At 40.7% G+C, this 21,387-nt stretch overlaps 2 protein-coding genes across 2 annotated transcripts; one reads left to right on the top strand and one right to left on the bottom strand.

Annotated features, from left to right (window-relative positions):
- The first annotated feature begins 3,408 nt into the window (after window positions 1-3,408).
- FGA (fibrinogen alpha chain) lies at window positions 3,409-10,045 on the top strand. The gene is made up of 6 exons (XM_042871580.1): window positions 3,409-3,515; window positions 5,318-5,446; window positions 6,510-6,693; window positions 6,986-7,131; window positions 7,775-8,813; window positions 9,187-10,045. The coding sequence occupies exons 1-6, from the start codon at window positions 3,465-3,467 to the stop codon at window positions 9,894-9,896; spliced, it is 2,259 nt and encodes a 752-aa protein (XP_042727514.1). The 5' UTR covers window positions 3,409-3,464; the 3' UTR covers window positions 9,897-10,045.
- A 3,849-nt stretch (window positions 10,046-13,894) lies between these two features.
- Window positions 13,895-20,023, bottom strand: FGB (fibrinogen beta chain). Its single transcript, XM_042871812.1, has 8 exons — window positions 19,850-20,023; window positions 18,547-18,750; window positions 17,760-17,943; window positions 16,931-17,158; window positions 16,289-16,402; window positions 15,608-15,730; window positions 15,148-15,433; window positions 13,895-14,497 (listed from the first exon to the last, which is right to left on the bottom strand). The coding sequence occupies exons 1-8, from the start codon at window positions 20,006-20,008 to the stop codon at window positions 14,269-14,271; spliced, it is 1,527 nt and encodes a 508-aa protein (XP_042727746.1). The 5' UTR covers window positions 20,009-20,023; the 3' UTR covers window positions 13,895-14,268.
- Between the last annotated feature and the right edge of the window lie 1,364 nt (window positions 20,024-21,387).

Below are 21,387 nucleotides of genomic sequence, written 5' to 3'. Positions count from 1 at the left end.
GCCGAGCTGCTTTGCTTGAGTTGAATGTCCACAGCACGACAAGCTGCTATCCACTTATTGCTTATACTGCAGTTGTTGTGAGTGGCCAAGCCACTTTCACTTTCTGTTTTCAGTTTAACTCCATCTATGATATGACTTTAAAAGTTGTTTTATTTATACATGTACAACATGGAATTAAGAAGTATTCCTTTCCACTCTGTTACTTTGACCTCTGAATCCACATTTCCCTAGGTCTGAGCTGCTCTCCCACTCTTTTTGTTGCAATGCCTTATTTTATGAGGAAATGCTGTGAAAACAAATATTCCACTGGTGTGACCTGGCATTTTATGGATTGCTAATCAGAACTAAGACAAACTCATTCTTTCATTTGGTTTGCTGGTTGGTGTTCTGAGGTCTCACAAATAATTTTGAGCCTCTTTGGAGAGGACTGAAGATATGGAGGGCTAGAGCTGTTGAATCCAAGATCGTTCACAGAAGTCCTGTGCCAGGACTCATGACAGGGTCTGCCAGACACTGCAGATATGTTCTATGGGCCTTGAAAGAACACTGTCAACAATCATGTCTTTTGGAGATCTTTTCTACTGCTTCCAACCATGGAACTATCAGAAAGGGACCTGAACAGATCTTCTGTTTCTTCTGTCTCGTAGAGACAGAATTAGTACTCTCACATTTTGTGGGGTTGTTTATTTTTGTTTGTTTCTTTGTTTTGCAAGTAAATACGTTGTGTTTTGACTTAATGCCTCCATTTTGTATTCTGAAAGGTCTTATTTATCTTCCCTGAATCAGTCTAAAATTGTACAAGGCCTACAGGGCATAACCTACATAATATAGCACAGCACATTATATTTAGGCAAATCTATCCCCCTCTGAGTTCTTGAGATTTTATCACAGGCTATCCACTGTGCTATCCACTGCCTTCCTTTCATACCCTTCCTTTCATACCCTATGCTTGCTGTCACCCTTCCTACTTGTCAAAGACCATTACCATTGTAGCACAAAGCATAGGAATTGGGAGCAGAAATATTTTCCTTTTGGCCCTGTTGGAGCAAAGATTGGACCAGATAGATCCAAAGGTCCCTTCCTACCTCATCCATTCTGGGGTTCTGTCATTCTGGCTCACATCCTGGGCACACAAATCAACCCTAAATCCCGGACTCCCCAGCTATCGCTGTGGCAGCCTGCCAAGAGTAGGGCAGCCAAGCAGTAAACTGCACTTCTTTGATCATGAATTAAAGGTAAATCCAAAGTTTATCTAGCTCTTAGCCTGTAACCTTTACAAACAAACACACAGAGAAGTGACTAGATGATTGCAACAAGAAAGCAAAGGTACAGGCTGAAGGTCAGGCACAGGTTCAGCCATCAACTGGAAAGTCTGAGAAGCTCCTCCTCTACCTCAGCTTCACACAGCAATCCCCTTCACACGAAGCAGGAAAGCCCTCTTGGTTAACCTAGTCCTTGTAGTCAGTTATCAGCTTTTTCCAGACCCCTAGACCTGGTGACTGAGTTTTACTTGGACCACAGCTTAAGTTTTTTGATTATTGAAGGTCATTGAGGGCCCTCTCAGCCCTCAGGCATCTTAGAGTTGGCTGTTCCAGAGCCCCGGTGTTAAGCAGAGAGCTACAGCTGATGTCAGTGGTATCTGCACATACAGAGTACTCTAAAGACTCAGAGTATCAAAATGGATCAGGGATAGTATGTGCAATTCTTGTGCTCTGGAGCAACTGATCTTCAAGCAGAGACTTTGATGTCAGCTACATAAGCCAAATTAGAGCTCATTGGTGCAAATGGGAGGCTGTCTGTGGACACCAGCAGATATTGCATATAGCTCATTTAACTCTGTTCTTTTAAAAAACTCATCACAGTCCTGCAAGTCTTCCTCTCATTGTGATCTTTTTGTCCTTTAAGCATTTTCTTATTTGAGCTTTTTATGATTCTTAAAGATCGTTACAATTCTTCCACAGCACCATTACAATTAAACTTCTTTCCAAGTGTGCGCAGGTAAGATTAAACCTTAAATATAGTAGAAACAGATTTATACAAAAACAGATTTTGATGGTGTAGGTGTAAATCAGCGACATAAATCAATGTAGCACCATCCTATCCATGTGCTCTGTTTCTTGTAACCTGAGAATATGACTCATTCTTAGTGATATTTGTATGTAGAGTTCTGTTCTAATTTAAGAGGGTTTACGGAGACAAGAGAAGCATGCAATGCAAAGCCAGACATGGTAGAAACAAAAGAGTCCAGTTCAACTTCAGCAAACCTTACGTGGAGAGTGATGAAGCCTTCTAAAGGCAGAAAACAAGGAAAAGCAGAGAAACAGAGAGTAAGAAAAAAAAAACATGATGCTGCTGCAATGGGTCCGAAGCTGCAAACAGCTATTTTGAATTTAAAATGTGGTATAAAACCAGAGTCAATCTTAAATATGGCTCTATAGAACAGAGTACAATGAGCAATGGATGATGGGCAGTTTTGTGAGTACTGTCATTTAAAAAAAAACCATGAGAACGTTTTGTTCCCTTAACTGATTTGCTTGAGCTCAAGTTTTCCTCCTAATTTCTGCTCCCTGTGGTAGCAACTTTTAATATGGGCAGCATCTTTAAGCACTTGACATTCATGTACAATATTCCCCACTAACTCAATAGCTTGTTATAGATCTCGCAGTAGCAACGCATTTTAATCAATTCCTATACACAAACTAGCAATTTTAAAAGTACCTATTTTCTGCCCCTTAAAAAAGATCTAGTAATTCTCAACTTTTTTTTTTTTTCAGGGACATTTTCAAATACCACTCTGTTGTGCTTTTCATAAATATGTGTGCAACTCACACCGTTCATTTCAATTAACAGTAAGTCTGTGTAAGAAAGAAGGTGACGCTAAACAAGGTGTGTGTTATACAAACACCAGCAGTGTCCAGCTGCAGAAACATATGCAAACTGAGCTCTGCAGTCCTCAGGGATCCATTTTTGTTGACAAACCATAGTAAACTTTCTTACACTGGTATTTGCCTCAGAAGGCCCAATAGTTTTCATGGGCATGGAGTTGCAAAGAAAGGGCAAAGCAATGACTTTCAAATATCAGCTTGCTTGATTGTATTAGCTAAATTCCGGCCATACAGCATGTGTTTTCCATCAGTTAAGTATTGCTGGCTTCTGCTAGGACCTGCATACACCCTAGATGAACAACAATTTACAAGAAATGAAGCTTGAAGCAGATATATTATTATTCTTCTTTCCTGGAATACACGGTGTTGCCCTCATGGTGGTGCTGTACAAATTTATCTGGAGTAAATAACACCAGAAACTTGTGCAAGAGGCCTTAGGTAATCAACTCTGGCATGTTTTGTCTCCAAACAGAAGGGAGAATAATGATTAATCTCAGCTCTTCAGCAAGGTTTAAATTGCATCAAAAGACCAGAGGAGAGCATCCTCTCATCCACAGTTCTGCTCGCTCCTCTCTGAAGATGATACCACTGAGGATACTCTGTGTGTTGCTCTGCCTCAACTTAGCTTGGGTATGAGTTTGCTTACTTCATTCTTTCCATACCTCGTTGATTTGAAGAGTAAATGTTTATTTAATCTGCATTAATCAGATGCATGTTTGCTGTCACCTATCTTGTCAAATTCAATGCATGCACATACGCACAAGCTTCCTATGACTACTTCAATGCTGGACTTTCATAGCAGCAGTTCTTGAATATCCAGTTCTGTTTTGCTTAATTCAGTCTTGTTGAACCTGCCTGCCTTCAGAAAAGCAAAGCAAATAAATTAACATGAATTCATAGATTCACAGCTGCTGCTGTGAGCCTTAAAGCTGGCTGAATTGGATGCTAGAGGCTCCAGCCAGTCACAAATTTTCAATTTCACAAATTTTAGGATGAATTATAATTTCTTTTCTACTGTCTCATTTTACTTCAACTGCATGTTTCAGCTACAAACGATGCACCATGACTTTATTCTAAAATGCAGATTTAAAAATAGTGATTCTTTGGCCGCAATAACAGATTAAACTAGAATCTAAACCAGATTACAATAGATTATAATCTACTATAATATAATATATAATGTAATATTTATTACCTGAAATAAGCAAGAAGCAATTTTTAGATAAGGAAAGTGATAATCTTGATTTTCAACTACGCTAACATAACCTTGCCATTTTTTCAATTATGTTTCAGCTAATAATCGTATTTTAGTCTTTATCTTTGTGACTGAGTTTTGAAGGAAGAGAATGCTCTCACAAATTGCAGAAATTACTGGGAGCAGATCTGGCTAAATAGAAGCAGTCCTGTTGGAGCTGCCAGTGCTGAAAGGGCACAGACCACCTAAAATTAAAGGTTGTATTTGTTACTTTTAGTGGTCCCTTGGGCCAAGATGAATCAAACCAAAGTGAAACTGCTGAGTTTAGTAATGACAATCCAGTTCCACAGGGCTGAGGTTCTGGCTCTGGAGGCTGTAATTAGAAAACTTTCTCTGTGTGAAAATTAATCATCTTTTTCAGCATGAATTATACTGCTTGATAAGAACATAATGCATATACAGAGAAACCTAGGCAGACCTAATTAGGTCTAAAGCAATTTCTTTCACTTTTTATGAAAAAGAATCATTTTCCAGTTCTTTACTGAGCAATAATGCAGTAAGAATCCCCACAGCATTTTGGCTTAGAATTAGTTGGTATAATTGCACTTTAGTTTCTCAGATTTCAAGAAAATCTCAGTACATTTGTTTCTGTTCCTTCCATTAGCAAAGTGCAATCCACCCATCACTGACATTATTATTTTCATTTCAATGTTATTAGTTTTCTTGTTCTTTATGCCAAGCAAAACAGTGCTACAAGCTTATGGGACTAAAACCAGAAACACTAATGAATGGGAAAACTCAATTCATGCATATCTTCAAGCCAGTTTTGAGTAGGCAGGAGTAGAATGAAAACAAAAAATTTAGGAATACGAAAGCAAGTGAAAATAGAACACAGATGTTTCAAAGCTAGCTTAAGTAATTTCAATCTAATTTTGCATTTTCATGCAGAGCTCAAGATTGTCTTGCAAAGATATTACCATCATATACTCTAAGCAACTTCCATTCTCCACACAAGCATAAATTTTAAGAGTGGAAAAGCTTTATTCTGACAAAATAAACAAAAGCAAGTCTTACAAGAAATGCCTTTATGCTGTTGGATGATGCATTCCACAAGGCTGCACTTTCCACAGCAGCAGCGCCCCACCAAGTGCTTGAGGATACCAGCTTTTCACTTCCATTTTCTTGACCGCTGCGCTGACAGCCTCAGTTCTGTGCTTCTTCTTGCTCCTCCCGGCAGGCTCAGGATGGGGAGACTGTCTTTGAAAAGGAGGGTGCAGTCGGACGTGGCCCCAGGATCGTGGAGCAGAGGCACCAGTCCTCCTGCAAGTATGAGAAGAACTGGCCTATCTGTGCAGACGATGACTGGGTGAGCAACAAGCCTTGGGGATGGCAGGGCACTCATGGACCCTGCCAGAGCGCTCCTGGGGCTTTTGTGCTTTTGGGCCGTAGTCTGGGGGATGATGGGTGGCCCTTTACACTGGGGTGGTATGAGGAAGTGCCCTGAGGAAAGGCAAGAAGCAAAGCGGAGCTGCAGTGAAACCAAGGGGGAAAGAAAGAAAAGATAGAATAGTTTGGAGGGAGGGAGGAGGCTGGGAAAAATCAGTCTGAAAGAGAAAGGCAAAGTAGAAAAACCAGTAAAAAGAAAAATAAAAGTTCTTTTCATGATTTTGATGTTGCTGCTCTTGGAGTTAGTAAGAGGAATGCGCTTGAAAGAAAGACTTGTGACAAAGGGGAATATGTAGAAAGAACTGAAAATTTTTAGGAGGTCTGATGACAAGGTGCTCAGTAAAAGCTTCCCAGTGACTGACTGAATGTCTGTGTATGAACTGTCGGTTTGTCTCTCCCTTGCCTCTTGCATCTCAACTCATCTCTATGCTACATTTATAAGATGTAATCTTGCCAAAGAGCTGTAATGTATAAGAACATGAGGCTCTTCTGAGGAAAATTCTGCTTAAATTAATGGGCCTAGGGCATCCTTGCTCAAACAGGACAGCTAACTTCTCTTTACAGCAGTCCTTTGGAAAACAAATGCGGTGAGATTATTATTTTGGTTTTCTTATTACTGTTATTAATATTGTTACTGTTATTATTGTGGTTTTGTTTAATTTTGTTTCTACTCTTAAGGAACAGAGGAAAGTGAAAATTAAAGGTTCCTCACTCCCACATAAGACAGGATTCTATGCACACCTTTCAGCAATTCCAATGCACCAGCATCAGAGGCGCAAGATGTGAAGGGTCAGCTGTGAGGTGTCTTGCTCCAAGTCATACAAGCTCTTTTCAAAGTCACTGGATGAACAGGACAGCAGAAGTCACATAATACTGCCCTAAGTTTTATTAGAGGGTTATTGCTAGTTTAAACACACTGATTTCAAAAACAAAAAGGCATGCTCATGAAGATGTTAACACAGTTATTTCTCTTCCACTTTTAGGGTACAAAATGTCCATCAGGCTGCAGAATGCAAGGACTAATTGATGACACGATCCAGGATAACACTCACAGAATAGACAAAATTAGGCAGCAACTTGCAGCCAGTCAAAATAACTATAAAACATCCAATCGGGTAATTGTGGAAACCATAAATATACTGAAGCCTGGTCTGGAGGGTGCCCAGCGTAAGTATTCCCCTAGTTTTGTCATGCGTTGCTAATTTTTGAGCGCGTGCATGTTAGCAATATTTTGTGGAAACACATGCTGCACTGGACCTGATTAATAAAAGCCAGAACAAACATGGTGATACACGACTCCTAACTACTAACTTGTAAAAGGTAATGTAATTTTTACCAGCTTTGTGTTACGAGAAATTTGTTCTTAAATATCTGCTTATATTGCCTATTTTAAAATACGATGCACTTCTAGGAAAGAAATCACACCTGCATACCTGACCATGATGAATTTCTCTTTCAGAGCTTGATGAGAATTATGGTCATGTGTCAGCAGAACTGAGGAGGAGGATTGTGACATTAAAGCAGCGAGTTGCCACTCAAGTGAACAGAATTAAAGCTCTGCAGAACAGCATTCAGGAGCAGGTGGTGGAAATGAAACGTTTGGAGGTAGGCAGCCACTGCATCATTCCCACTGTTTGCAGAGCCTAGCTGCAGAAGGATCTGTTACACAGTGCCCAGCGAGCAGTGCTACATGCAGAAAGAAAATACAATGCAGTCCTCTCAGGATCTGCTCTGGTGAGGCAAATTCCCCAGTGAGCTGCTTTCTGTGGGACTTTTTTGTATCTTTCCTGCTATGTGGGAAGAGGCATGAAGTCAGGAGGGCCCTTTGTCCCATCTGCTCTTGGACAGGCAGCTGGGATTCCTGATGCTGTATCTACTGGCAATCAGCTCCATGCAGGGCATTTCTCCACTTGTAAGGATCTGCTGGGCAACAAAGATGAGGAGAGAGGCCCTGTCCTTCTGTGATGCTGCCCAGCAGCCACCAGCCCCAGGAGCGCACACTTCGCCCCAAGAACAGCAGGAACAGAAACTAAACATGCCACAGCACATCTATATCTCTCCATGGAGCTTATGTGCACTGTGTATTGTGTGTGCCAGGATAGACTTCAAAATGGAGCTTTGGAAAAGCTCACCTGTAGATGGGAGGTACCAGGGCAGCTTCCCATTTTTCCCAGCCCAGATAAAAGATACACTAGCTTGAGAAAGTCCAGAAAAGATCCCTAATGCAGTTATTTCTCTGTTTATGTAGGTGGACATTGATATTAAGATACGAGCTTGCAAAGGAAGCTGTGCAAGAAGTTTTGATTACCAGGTGGACAAAGAAGGCTATGACAACATCCAGAAGCAGCTTACCCAGGCCAGCTCCATTGACATGCACCCAGACTTTCAAGCAACCACCTTGAGCACACTGAAAATGAGGCCTCTTAAGGACTCGAATGTTCCTGAACATTTTAAGCTCAAGCCTCCACCAGAAATGCAAGCTCTGAACGCATTTAATAACATCAAGCAGATGCAAGTGGTATTAGAAAGACCAGAAACAGACTCAAGGCCCTCCCGAGGCGAGACCTTTTACCACGTGGAAGAAGCAAGGGGGGATTCTTCACCTTCCCACACCAGCAAATTAGTTACTTCTGCTCATGGGAGAGAAAACCCTAGCCTGGTAGATAAAACCACCTCCTCTGTCCATAGATGCACCAGAACTGTCACTAAGAAAGTCATTAGTGGCCCTGACGGTCCTAGAGAAGAAATAGTTGAAAAAATGGTTTCCTCTGATGGCTCAGACTGCTCCCACTTACAAGGAGGACGGGAAGGAAGCACATACCATTTTAGTGGGACAGGTGACTTTCACAAGCTAGACAGGCTTCTGCCAGATCTAGAGTCATTCTTCACCCACGACTCTGCATCCACTGGTAGCAGGCACTCTATTGGCTCGAGCACCACCACAACCAGCAGCCGTGTGACTGGGGCAGGCAGCAGCCGCCTGAGCACTGGAGGGAAAGACAAATTCACAGACTTGGGAGAGGAGGAAGAAGATGATTTTGGAGGACTTCACCCATCTGGATTTGCTGCCAGCAGTGCAAGTCACTCCAAGACTGTAGTGAGCAGTTCCTCTTCTAGTTTCAACAAGGGAGGCTCCACTTTTGAAACCAAGTCCCTAAAGACCCGTGAAATATCTGAGAGGCTAGGTGGGGTGCAACATGATCAGAGTGCAGAGGATACCCCAGACTTTCAGGCGCGCAGCTTCAGACAAGCAGCAATGAGTACAAGGAGAGACTACAGTGGGAAAGGTACACAGAAGTAGTAATTGAGGTAGTGGAGCCAAATTCAATTAATAACCAAACTGACAGAATGTTTTCAGATACTGCAATATAACAATGCGATGATAAAATGCCAGAACTGTGTCTGATTGTTGCCACTTTGGAGATAAAAGGGAAAATATATCACTAATACTCGGGTATTGCATAGACAATTAGCAATTTAAGATCTGTGTAAGGTTTCCTCTCTCGATTCTTTGTAATGTTTTGCCTGTCACTAAACCTTATGTAGTCCAAGACACATTTAACAAATTTTCCTCAGATCTATTGCTGCTTGGATTCCTCTGAACTTTTTATTAAACTTTACTGATAACTCCTGTCAAACCAGATCAACTTTTTTTTTTAGACTGCGATGATATCCGCCAGAAACACACTTTTGGTGCCAAAAGTGGCATTTTCAAAATCAAGCCAGAGGGATCCAGTAAGGTTTTGTCAGTTTATTGCGACCAAGAGACCACTTTGGGAGGATGGCTATTGATCCAACAGAGAATGGATGGATCAGTGAATTTTAACCGTACGTGGCAAGACTACAAGAGAGGTTTCGGCAGCGTGGATGGCAAAGGGCGAGGAGAGTTGTGGCTGGGCAATGAGAACATCCACTTGCTGACTCAGAACGAGACTCTGCTTCGAGTAGAGTTAGAGGACTGGGATGGAAATGCTGCATACGCAGAGTACATCGTGCAGGTAGGGACTGAAGCAGAAGGCTATGCCCTGGCTGTGTCCTCCTACGAGGGGACTGCGGGGGATGCACTGGTTGCGGGCTGGCTGGAGGAAGGCTCTGAGTACACGTCCCACGCTCAGATGCAGTTCAGCACCTTTGACCGGGACCAAGACCGCTGGGAGGAGAGCTGTGCTGAGGTGTACGGCGGCGGCTGGTGGTACAACAGCTGCCAGGCAGCCAACCTCAATGGCATTTACTACCCAGGGGGCCACTACGACCCCAGGTACAATGTTCCATATGAGATCGAGAACGGAGTAGTCTGGATACCATTTAGAGCCTCCGATTATTCCCTCAAAGTTGTTAGAATGAAAATCAGACCCCTGGAAACCCTGTAGAAGGACAGGCATTTAATATTTGTCTCACAGCTAAAAGTCGGAAATGTCTTCTATATATCTATGTGTGTGATGTACCTTTACCCTATGAATTTGAAGGCAACATGGCACATCTGTGGCATACAAAATAAACTGATTGATTATTAACAAAACAGTTCTTTCATCTTGTTTATAACTGACAAAACTTTCCAAGGAAATGTTGATTTTAAAAACCTTATATAAATCTCTGCAACCTTTTGTCCCATTAGTGCTTCTTACTACCAAGCTTAGTTTGACAACTTTAAATGTCAAAATCTGGCAGAATGATATCCCTGATATCCTCATGCACGGCTAAGCAATTGTTCTGAAATGGGAACTGAAAAATGACATTGTGTGCTGTGATATTCTAAACTACAATCTGAGTTTATCTTGATGGTGATGGGGAAGAGAAGTTTTGATTATTCTCCTTTTGGCAAGGGTAGTGACATCAATCTACTGAAGAAATAATTCAAAGTGACAGTGCTCTTCGGAGCAAGTCAACAACTTGAACTCCAACTTAATAACATTTTCCAGACTTAACTACTTACTTCAGCTGAGGAGAAAAATTGTGAGTGGCACTCGTATCAAATTTTCTATCTCAAATTTTCACACAATCATGTAATATTCAAACGCAATCTTACATCTTCATCTTTAGAACTGAAAATCCATTTATTTTCTCTCAGGCTTATTCATTGTCAGGGGCATAAAAGGCTTCATGGCTGGAAGATTTTGTTACTGCTGTTTGTACTGGATAGAGAAAGACATACACAGTGTACTGCCTGCATTTCAGCACATACGTCACATATGCAGTGCCAGGCAGAATATCAAGTTTGAAAATAGATCCTCATCAAGCTCATTGTTCTACACAAGTGAAAGACATAAAAGGAGGTAGAGATCAAGCCATAAAACTTATCCCCAAAACAAGGCAAATTGATAAAACTAGATCTACGTAAAAAAAATAAGCTATTACTTTTTAGCAACCCTGAAAAGACTTTGATAGTAATCAGTAAAAGCAAGATGAAGAGCACCTAGGTGAATATATTATCTTTACTCAAGGTTTTAGTATGTTTTTTGGCAACACATGTCAAGCAATGATTAGTCTACATGTAAGGTTTTGACGTCAGCAACTTGCTGACAGGGTGTGGTAGAGATTTTTTAATAGAAACTGGTTTGCATGGAAACCAGCTATATCAGTAACACGATTGCAGAAGAACGTGCTGTATTCATCTTTATACCTAATGACATAAAATTGTGTAAGTATTTACTCTGTTTATTTTTTTCCATAATTCTATTAAAGCATAGGTGGACTTCCTTGCCTAAAATCTCACCAATCCGCATTATTCATGTCATTTAAAATCGTCATCAAATACTGAGAAATGTCATTTTTAGCCTTTTCTTTTCAGGCCTTCTGAAGTACAGCCACTGTGCAACATATTTGTTACAGCCCCGTGCAGACAAGTTTCTGTGCTTTAGGAAGAGTCATTGCTGCTTCATGCCACCTGTTCCAGTTTTTTAGCCTCAGTGTTCACGCAGCTGTACCCAAAATTGCCCCCCTAATGGATATATTAAGTAGGGAGATTAAAACCTACTACTGTGTCCTAGATTTGGCAAATGCATTCTTCAGTATTCCAGTTGCTGAAGAATCACAAGACCAGTTTGCATTTATGTGGGGAGGCAGGCAGTGGACCTTTCAGGTCCTGCCACAGGGATACGTGCATGCAGCAACGTATTGCCATAACACAATGGCACGTGACCTGACAAACTGGGAAAAAAATAATAATGTTAGCTTCTATCACTTTATTGATGATCTCCTGTTGATGTCTGACTCACTGGGGGCAGTAGGACAGGTGGAGATTCATTAATTACCTATCTGCAAGAAACAGGATGGGCTTTAGATCTGGGCCTGTCTGTAAAATTCCTGGGGGCAGTTTGGTCAGGAAAGATAAGGTTCAGGCATTCCCAGTTCCTACAACACAAAAGCAGCTGCAGGAGTCCTTAGGTGTATTGGGGTACCTAATGATTAGCATGACTGTCAGAGTAACGCTGTGTATGGTAACTGCTGAGTCGTGGCCTGGAACCACTGATTGAGCACCTGGGAAAGGACCCAGTCAGCGCTGGGAGCTCAGGTGAAGGCAACTCACCTGAGTGACCAGAAGGGATGGAGCCTGGCTGCAACTCTCCTAGACCCCATTGAAGGGCTGACTGCCGCTGGGAAAATATCTTTTTCTGGAGACCTGTTCCTTGTGGAGTCTTTCCTGAGTGCTTAGATCTTTGGAGGTGGATGAGTGCCTTTACTTTTCCTTTATAGCACTGCTCTATCTGTGCTATTCCCTTTGCTGTTATGGTCTTCTATCATCTTTCTACCACATTTATCTTTCTGATTGTAACACACTGATACATCTCTGGAATTGTGTTAGAATTCTCTAGAGAAGAAGTACTTTGTATAGTGTTTGTTTAGCCTACTGTTGTTTGTTGTCCGCAGGTAATGCACACGTGGGTAGGAGTTATGTAAGAAGAACTTGTGCTGAAGGATTTAGCCACGTGTAAGAGAACATGTAGCAAACGTGTTTCTCAGCAGTGCCCATGGCCTGCTACTGCTTAGTCACCTACTGGGCTGCGGTGCAGCCATGCAACTTGCAGGCAGAGTTCACTGGCTATTGAGCCTGGCCACCTTTCTGTCCACAAATGAGAAAGTTCCATATAAAAATTCCACTATGTGCTGAGCTACTCAACCTTGTTGTCTTGCTTTCTTACTGTACACCTGTCTGTCTCTCTTTGCTACAATTATTTTTGCCTTGCCTGATCACTGTCCTTCTGTACTACCAAGTCAGTGGAACTTCACCAGGCCTTGGTGCAAGCAAGTTGTTGATCTAGCAATGGGAGCAGCGTGGGGCAGTTCTCTATGATGTGGCTGCAGTAATGAGCCTCAAAGTCACATGGCAACCCTGTCCCATTTAGCCCTGGTAAGTTGTGAGGATAAGGGAAGAATATAAAAGATAGAGGCTTGGTGGCTTGGAAAGACAGAACAAAACGCTGACGGGGCCTGGTGTAGTGGAAATGCTAAGTCACAGCCTGAACCAGTGGTTGAGCACCTGGTGAGAAGGCAGGACCAACCCAGGGGAGCTCAGTGCCTGCAGTGCACCTGAGTGACTGGAAGGCATAGAGACAGGATCTACCCCTTCCCAGACCTCACTTAAGGTTGGCAGTGAAGGTAAGGGTATCTTGATGGAGATCCCTGCCTACTTGAGTCCTTCCAAAAGTAAGTAGCTTTTCTTCCTTTGTTTTTGTGTCTATGCCTGCTGTGTTTGGGCTTGTTCTCATTTGTTGTAGTCTAGGATTGTGCCACCCCACTACTACTGCTGTACTTTCCATCATGTTATTGTATTACACCTGATTACAGCCTCTCTGCTGTCCCACGTGCAGTACTTGATGCCAGCAAGGATGTCATACGCCATTTTGGGTGCCCTTGCACATAAATAGCCAATGGCAAACTGGCAAAAGGCCCTCAGCAACTTGGTCTAATTTTGAAGTTGGCCCTGATTTGAGCAAGAGTTCAAACAAGATGCTCTCTAATGTCTCCTTTAAACCAGAACTACATCGTGTCTAGAGTCGTTATTTGTTCTGTCTGAGTCACAGCAGTGACTCAGTGAAAGACAAACCAGTCACGTCTGCTAACACTGTATAGGATACACAGTAAAGAATGTGGGATGGTGGAAATCATGTCATGAGGCACAGTATGCAAGCTAGGTTTCAGGAAAGGGCTTTTCTGTTCCAGAAAATAGGATTTGAACTGGCAGTTGACCTACAGATGTGTTTGGGTTTGTTTTTTTTTTTAGAGATTTTAAACTCTATTCCTTCTCAATATGTTATACAGGTAGTTTACAATGCCTTTATGGTATAAAAGAAGAAAGCAGTCCTTTCTATGGTGGGATGTTTGCTCCTTCCCAGTTCATGTACAAATACGTAGGAATTGTGATGAAAACTTCATTTTCAAGGCTTTATTTAATTTTTAGAAAACATTTTACAGTAATCTGTTCCCTCTTCAGATCTGGTATGTAACTTCTTTGTAAAAGAGTGAAGCAGCTATATTTTTATACATATTATTGCCTTAAGCCTTATTTTAGACCAGTACTTTTGTCTTGTGAACAAATTAAATAAATGAACAAAATACTCTTTATGGCTTATATTCATGGTTCAGATTTTGATTTTCAGTTGTCATCGCGTTTCACTTTGGGTCATGATATGGTAGGACCTGCATATTTGGTTCTCACATGCAAAGACAAGCCTGAATACAATACAAAAAAAAAAGGTACAAATATGAAAAGAAAATTCCTGATTCTATACATTTTGACAATGATTAATCTGGGAAGTATGGCTTGATTTTCATGCTCATCTTCTTCATTGAATACCATGACCCCTTCCAGTTCATCCATACAACACCATCATCTGTACCGTGTTTTGTCATATCCCAGCTGTAAGTCCCTCCCCAGTAGTATCTGCCATTAGGGTTGGCTGCATGGCAGCGATTGTACCACCATCCACCACCATCTTCTTTGGAGCACTGTTTTCTTGGATCTGTAGTTAACCTGATGAAGTAAAAACGGGAGTTGAGTCACAGATGAATGTAAGCAAATAGATCTGAGTACATATGTGTCCCTGTACTGAAATTTTCAAACTACAACCAATACTTAAAATCTCATCTGAACTTCCTGTGAAAGACTGCACTACTGCAGGTATGTGCTATGACAGTTAAAATTTCAGTTGTGTCTCTTTGGGAATTACATTATGATTTACCAATTGATAACTACAATTCCTTCATCATCTGTCTCTCCCCTCAGGACTCATCTCTGTATTCCTACTTAACTAAAACAGTACTCTTAAACACTACCACCATCAACCTCAGATAATGAGAATATTGTATTCAGAATGACATTTTGTCTATGGTAACATCATTCCTGAAATCAGTACAATTCAGTATTCCTGTTCCTTACTTGGCTATAGAGCAGCACTAACACAGTGTAGATTTAACTCTTCTTTCCCTATGCCAATTCTGCCTTGAGCTGCACCAGAACAGGATGAATACTTGGCTAGCAAATTACAGTAAGAAAACACATTTTAAGATACTATAAAGTGCTGTGCAAACTAACAGCAACTTAGCTGAAATATTCTGTGGGTTTTTTTAAGCAGATATATACAGCCTGGAAATTTCTTTTAAATGCCTAATGCAAGTACATACCATCCATCATTGTCTCTGTCATAAGTACTGAAGTACATGCCATTGTGAATTGTCATTGTCCTGTTTTCTCCATACAACTGTGAAGCTCCTTCCATCAGAGCATTGCCTGCATTGCCTTTGTAGTTACTAACAGAAAGTTGATATTTGTTTCCTTCATTATGTATGGTGAAACCTCCATAAAGAGCTGATACTTTATCACCATTCCAATCTTCCATTTCAATTAAAACTTTTGTGGGTCCTATCTTGGTAAGTTGGCTGATTTTGTCATTTCCAAGCCAGTATTCACCTGAGAAGTAACAAAGGAGAGATTGGTGAAATCAATGTCAGAATATACTTCAAGGCAGCTTTATGATTTGCCTGCAAGTCTGTTGAAGTTAATTTCAAAAATTCAAAGAGCTTCAAGAAGTACAAGAAAATTGTTTCACTAAGCACTGTTCACATTTCATGCTCCGTATTTTACCTGGTGTATCACAGTATTTCTTCCCTCCACTCTTTGCAACATTTCCAAATCCTTTCTTATATTCATCCCATGGTCTTCCAAAATTAACACTGCCATCCTGGCGATTCTGAATCAAAGTCCAGCCTACAGGAACAACAGGACATAGATTAAATAATCTAATCTTATTTGGTAAATTATGAAAGGAGCTCCAAGTCTTCTTCTACAGCCCTTCTACCATTATCTCAAGATGAAGGGAGCAAGTGACTTCTTTGTAGGAAGACTGGTTATGAGTTCAGCACTGCCATTTTTACTCACACTGCAGCACTGCCTTGCTTCATGAGGAAATGTAGAAGAAGCAGAAGGTGAAGAAGCACCTCAGATCTTTTTATATAGCACGTAGTAACAGGGTAAGAAAAGAGCTAGATCTTCCACTTCTGTCCACCAATACATTGACAATTTTAGCTATATTGATATGTTTTTATTTACCCATCCCTTCACACTTATTCATTTACAGTTTCATTATACCAATATCCTGCTGGGTATCTGACAAACATGACCCTTTTGAATGAGTCAGACTTCATTCTCACTAACTGCAAAAATTGTAACTCCATATTAGTTTGTATAAATTGAAAATTATTAGTATGTTTGTTCTGTTTTAGTATTCATATTAATATTCTAATGACATTGTTATTTCACACTAACCTCCGTTATCTGTTTCCATGTCACAGTATACTCTGTATGGCTTGGTAAAAGGATCTGGCTGGATGATGTACATTTCGGACGTTTCACCTCCCTTTCTGTAAATATCCTCACATTCTGCAATAAACCGGAGACTCTGTTACTAAAGGAGCTCTGAAACCCTTGATTTGCTGATTACAAGGAAACGCTTTTAAAGAGGTGTTTAATTCTGCTTTGATTTTAATATCTATAATACACCATTTGGAAGAATCAAGGAAGAAAGGACAGCATACTTGTATTGCTCTACATTTCCAGATAGGCATTTCTAAAAGTTCAAGCCAAGCTACTGAAGACTGCGTATATTTCAATGACTTTTTGAATTAGACAAGCTTGTAATAGAGGAATCTTTCGTAACTGAAAAAGAAATAAAGGATGTAACTACGAGAGTCACAAAAGTATTGCCTTCATCTTACTGAAGGTGAACCTGAAGACCAGATACCAGGTCTGAGGGTTTTTTCATATTGGATAATTATCCATCTTTTCTGCTACCTTAATCATTGCTACGGGTTTCAGAGAACAGTCACACCTATTGAATGGTGCATCCATCGACTTGCACAGTGATATAAAGGTAAGAAGAAAGAGTTGTTATTGTAGTTAAATGAGTACCTCTGCCTGAAACCACCGGGATGTTACAGGAAGCAACACATGGGGAACGGCAGTAGTCTGTCTGGGTTGCAATTGCATTCTCCAGTTTCTGTATCTTTTTGTGTAAAGAATCTACGACTGCACGGAGGACCCTGAGGCTAGAGGGGATGTTATTGTCCAGGTTATCCTTTATGTAGTCATAATGCAATTCCACTTCTGTGTTATACTCAGAAAGTATAATATCATTGTCTAGAAAAAAACAAATAGATGAGAAGTAGGTTAGTTTTCTATGTTCTCCAGTTATGAAATGAAACAGTTATGAAATGAAAAACAACCTATAAGCATAATTTGAAGATCTGCTTGTTTTCTTAGTGGGAAGGAAGGGTGTGCATGTATTTTGCTTGCTTTTCCCAAATGTAAAAAAAAAAATACATGGAGATGCCTGGAAAATTATTTTTTTGTACTAAAATGCTTCTTTTTTGGCAAGCTAGTAAACTTGATGGTGTTGCTGTAAGAACTAGTTCTTGCCAAAGAGCTACAACTTCTTCCCAAGGAGCCATGCCACCAAGCTAGGAGCTGGGCATAAAGGAGTTTTGGATGGATGATAGATCACAGTATCACAGAATTAGGAAGGCAGGTAAAAGAAGGGGAGCCCATACATTCAGAGGCCTCATATGAATGTTGGCTCAATATAGGATCCGTGCCTTTGCCTCTCTCAGAGGAATTTTTTTAACATTTATGATTACATATTTTTAACTTTTAAAGTTTACTGCTAGCAAGTAATAGTAGAAATCCTATTTCAATGGAGCTGCAGTATTATTAACATTAATGATTCATAACAATAGCATACCTTTTCTCTGTTTTTGTGTCTTTACCAGTTTATCATCTATCATATTCACATACTGATACATAGTTGTAGAGGTGTCAGAAAATTTGGCCACGTTGTCTTTTAGATCACGCAGAATTGATGTATCTGTTTTTTCCTGTTTTAGCAGTGTCGCTTGCAGCTCGCACCCGGTTGGACATAGTACTCCCTTAAAAAAATAAAAAGAGCTGTGTATAAAGATCAAGACAAAAAGAGAAGTTTCTAAACTAGTCAGCAAATGACTATACCTTTGGAAACGCTGAATAGTTAGTAATATTTGACCACATATTTAAGCATTTAGGAAAGGAATCAAGACAACTATCAGCTACAACGAAGCTGCAGTTTGCAGATGAGGAGAGTGCTTAGTCCCCCAAGAGGATCTTTTTGCTGAATCCCTCGGGCAAAGTCCTGCTTTTGTGTCCAATATCTGCTTTTAGCTGTTCTGTACAATTAAATGTTCCTGGAAATAAAGAATCAGCACTAGGACTACTTTCTGTCAGGAACAAATGGAGCCTGTGCATGTTACCTGTCCCTTTCTTCTCTAGCCTCAGACAATCAAAGAGCTTTCCCACAGCTTGGGTATGTGTATATCTCATAGGAAATGGCTGCTTATTAACAAATGGTCATCTCAAGAAGCTGAGCACTGTGGAAGCATGGCCAAATTCAGGTGGAAAGACACAGAATTGGGCTGCTTTAAACGCACAACCATCCTACACTTGGCAAAGAAAACGCCACCTTCAGCACCCTTCCAGCCAAATAGGCAGACACTTACCAGCTCCTCAAGAGGATGGTTGCAGCCACCAGCATCGGGGTAGATGGTCCTCTCCTTCTTCATGCCCTGCTTGTCCCGCTTTGGGGGTCGGGGCTGGTACCCGGTGCCAGAGATGGGGGGTGCCACGGGCCTGAGTGTGGGGGCTGCTTCCTGCCGTTTGTCCAGGGGTCGGTGGCTTCGAACATCAACCTGAGGGCTGTCCTCCTGCAAAACCGGGCAGAGAAAGATCTCTGAGCCTGGGCTGAAGCCTTTCTGCAGCTAAGGCCTATCCTGGAGAGAACGCTGCCCCTGCGAGGCAACTACTCCGCCAACAGACACAAAAGGCCATCTTAACCACGTCACTTCTTTGAAAATCTTCCATCATCTTTAGCCTGGAAGTCTAATAGGCTGAGCAAGGAGCCCGAGACATCTGTTGAAATGAAGCCTTTCGAATCATGGAACAACTGCATCAAAATCTTCAAACGCCTCCAATCCCATTAAGACTTAGCTACGAATAGCAGACAGGGGTAAGAATTAGAGACTTCAAGGAGTTCGAGATGTAGGCAGCATGCAAATCACAAAATGGATGCAAAAGGCTAAGCAAGGTAATCTCACCAGCAGTCAATGCAGTCACGTAAACACATCCTACAACAGAAAATAATCTCACTGCCGGTCACCCTGACCTATTTCATTTTGGCTGGGATTTTCAAAGTATATAAAAAAAAAAAAAATACTAAAACTATAAATAAAATTTCTCATTAAAATATTTTACTCAAAGCAAACTTAAATACAGGTTAAATTGTTACTTTAGATTGATCCTCGCTGCTTACCTTTTGGTTTGACAATGATCACCTCTCCCTTTCAAACATAAGTCACGTTTATAATTTGGAAATTCATTCTTTTTTTTAAATGTCTGCTGAATCCATAGGAAAAATAAATCCCATCTTTTAGGCAGGACGCAAATACACATTTCTATGCCTTTGCACAACACGGAGGAATTGTCTCAAACATCACTGGCCAGCATTACTAAATAAATATCCTTAAACACATTTAGCTACATAACTAATCTTACCAATTTCCATTCTGCATTTGCACAGAGAAAGAAAGGAAATAGAAAGGATATCCAAAATCAAAAAATAGCAGTAGCACAGTAAGATATACATGAAGAAATAATTGAAAGATTATTTCTTTGAGCCACAGAAGAATATACATGTATCATTTTCTAACTGAGCTAACTCACACAAGCCAAGTAAGCCATGCATACAATTAAATAAAATTTATCATTCTCACTCTTATTTTTATCAATTCTAATCAGTATTACAACCTCATTATCATAGTCAACAGATGCCTGGGGTTTAATGGCAGGGATGCAAAGCAGGAGCAGCAGGAGCAGCTTCATAGTGCTGCCTGCTTGAGCTGCTCGCTGACCTCCCGTCAGCAGCTCTGACAGAGTGAGATCCACTATGTTCCTATATATGCACATGGCCACGCCAATTTTTCAGCTTGACAGTGATAGGATGAACCCTTCAGAGCAATCACTGCTCTGTTAATATTTAACCTTTCTCTTCTCTGTGTGCCTGAATACAGTTGATGTTGAGCAACTTCTCTGGACAACTCTTATCTGCGTGTCCTGGAGACCTCTGTGGCTGCTGGCATTGACTAAACATTTAAATCCTTAAAAGTACGTCCTACACAGGTTACACAAGATTACCGTATTCTCAAAAGTCACAAGTCTTGTAAAACAGCTCAACAGGTGAATGTCCAAAGAGAAGAAATTCTGTCAAACAGGGACTCTGGCATCTCCTTGCTTGTTTTTTCTCTGCTGAAAATTTGAATGCTTCAGAAATATCGTATTAAATTTGAATTAAATATATCTCATACCGAACATCACAGTCTTCCAAGCGGGTCTGATAGGACCTGGGTAGATACGCAAGCCTTTGGCCTCTTTCAGTACAGTACATCTGAGTAAACTGTTTTTTCTCATGAGGAAGCAGATGTAGTACCTCAATGGATATTGTAAAAATTCACATTGATAGAAGATTGATGTTTTATCTTTACTTTCATTGCTGATAAGCCCCCTTGTGCACTATGTGGTTCAAATATCTTCAGTAGCATCTTAAAATAATACGGTATGAAGTTATTTGTAATCAGTAGTGAAATAAACAAATGCTTTCTGGTGCTTTTTAAGAATATGGCATATTGCTGCTCTCGTGTAAATGGTTTTAACATTTCAGTGTCTGCATATCCTATGCATTTCTCATGTATCATAAATTATAAATAACTGAGTTACAGTGAATTATTCAAGTGTGCACACATCTCTTTGATATCTGAAGACGTTAACAGAAGCAAGTTATGGGCTGAACTTCTATTTCAGAGACCAAATGGATGGAGAGGTTAATTTTGTGATAAACAAAAAACAGAAATAGCTAAAATTGCTTGTTTTAGGCCTTTTTCCTGTATTTGTGCTGTTGTCAGAATTCTGGTAAACTACGGAGATTCCCGAAATATGAGAAAACAGTTTAACCTGACTAGTTTAATCATTAAACAGCTTGGCCCAGAATTGGCCATGGCTCAGGGAGCTCTTACTCTCCTGAATTTGATCCCTTGCAAGACAACATCTCTAACTCTGTTAGATTTGGAAGAACACAAACTAAGGGAACCTGTCTCTGGCCAAAACTGTTGTCATTAGCATGTTATTTATACGTACGTATAAAAGCCAGTCAAGTGCCAGTCAAGACACTGTTTACCCATCATTATTACTGTTTCTGGGCATTTCTCAACCTTAAATGCAATTTTCATCACACCATACCTGGCAGAAAGTTCAGTCACCACCATTTCATGTGTAAGGCAGAGGCACAGTGA

Source organism: Lagopus leucura, unplaced genomic scaffold, assembly GCF_019238085.1.
Source record: "Lagopus leucura isolate 7727_CA_CO unplaced genomic scaffold, USGS_WTPT01 Super-Scaffold_100004, whole genome shotgun sequence".
NCBI classification, from domain to species: Eukaryota; Metazoa; Chordata; class Aves; order Galliformes; family Phasianidae; genus Lagopus; species Lagopus leucura.
The sequence above is the reverse complement of the archived record's forward strand: the minus strand, read 5'-3'. Positions and strand labels throughout refer to the sequence as shown.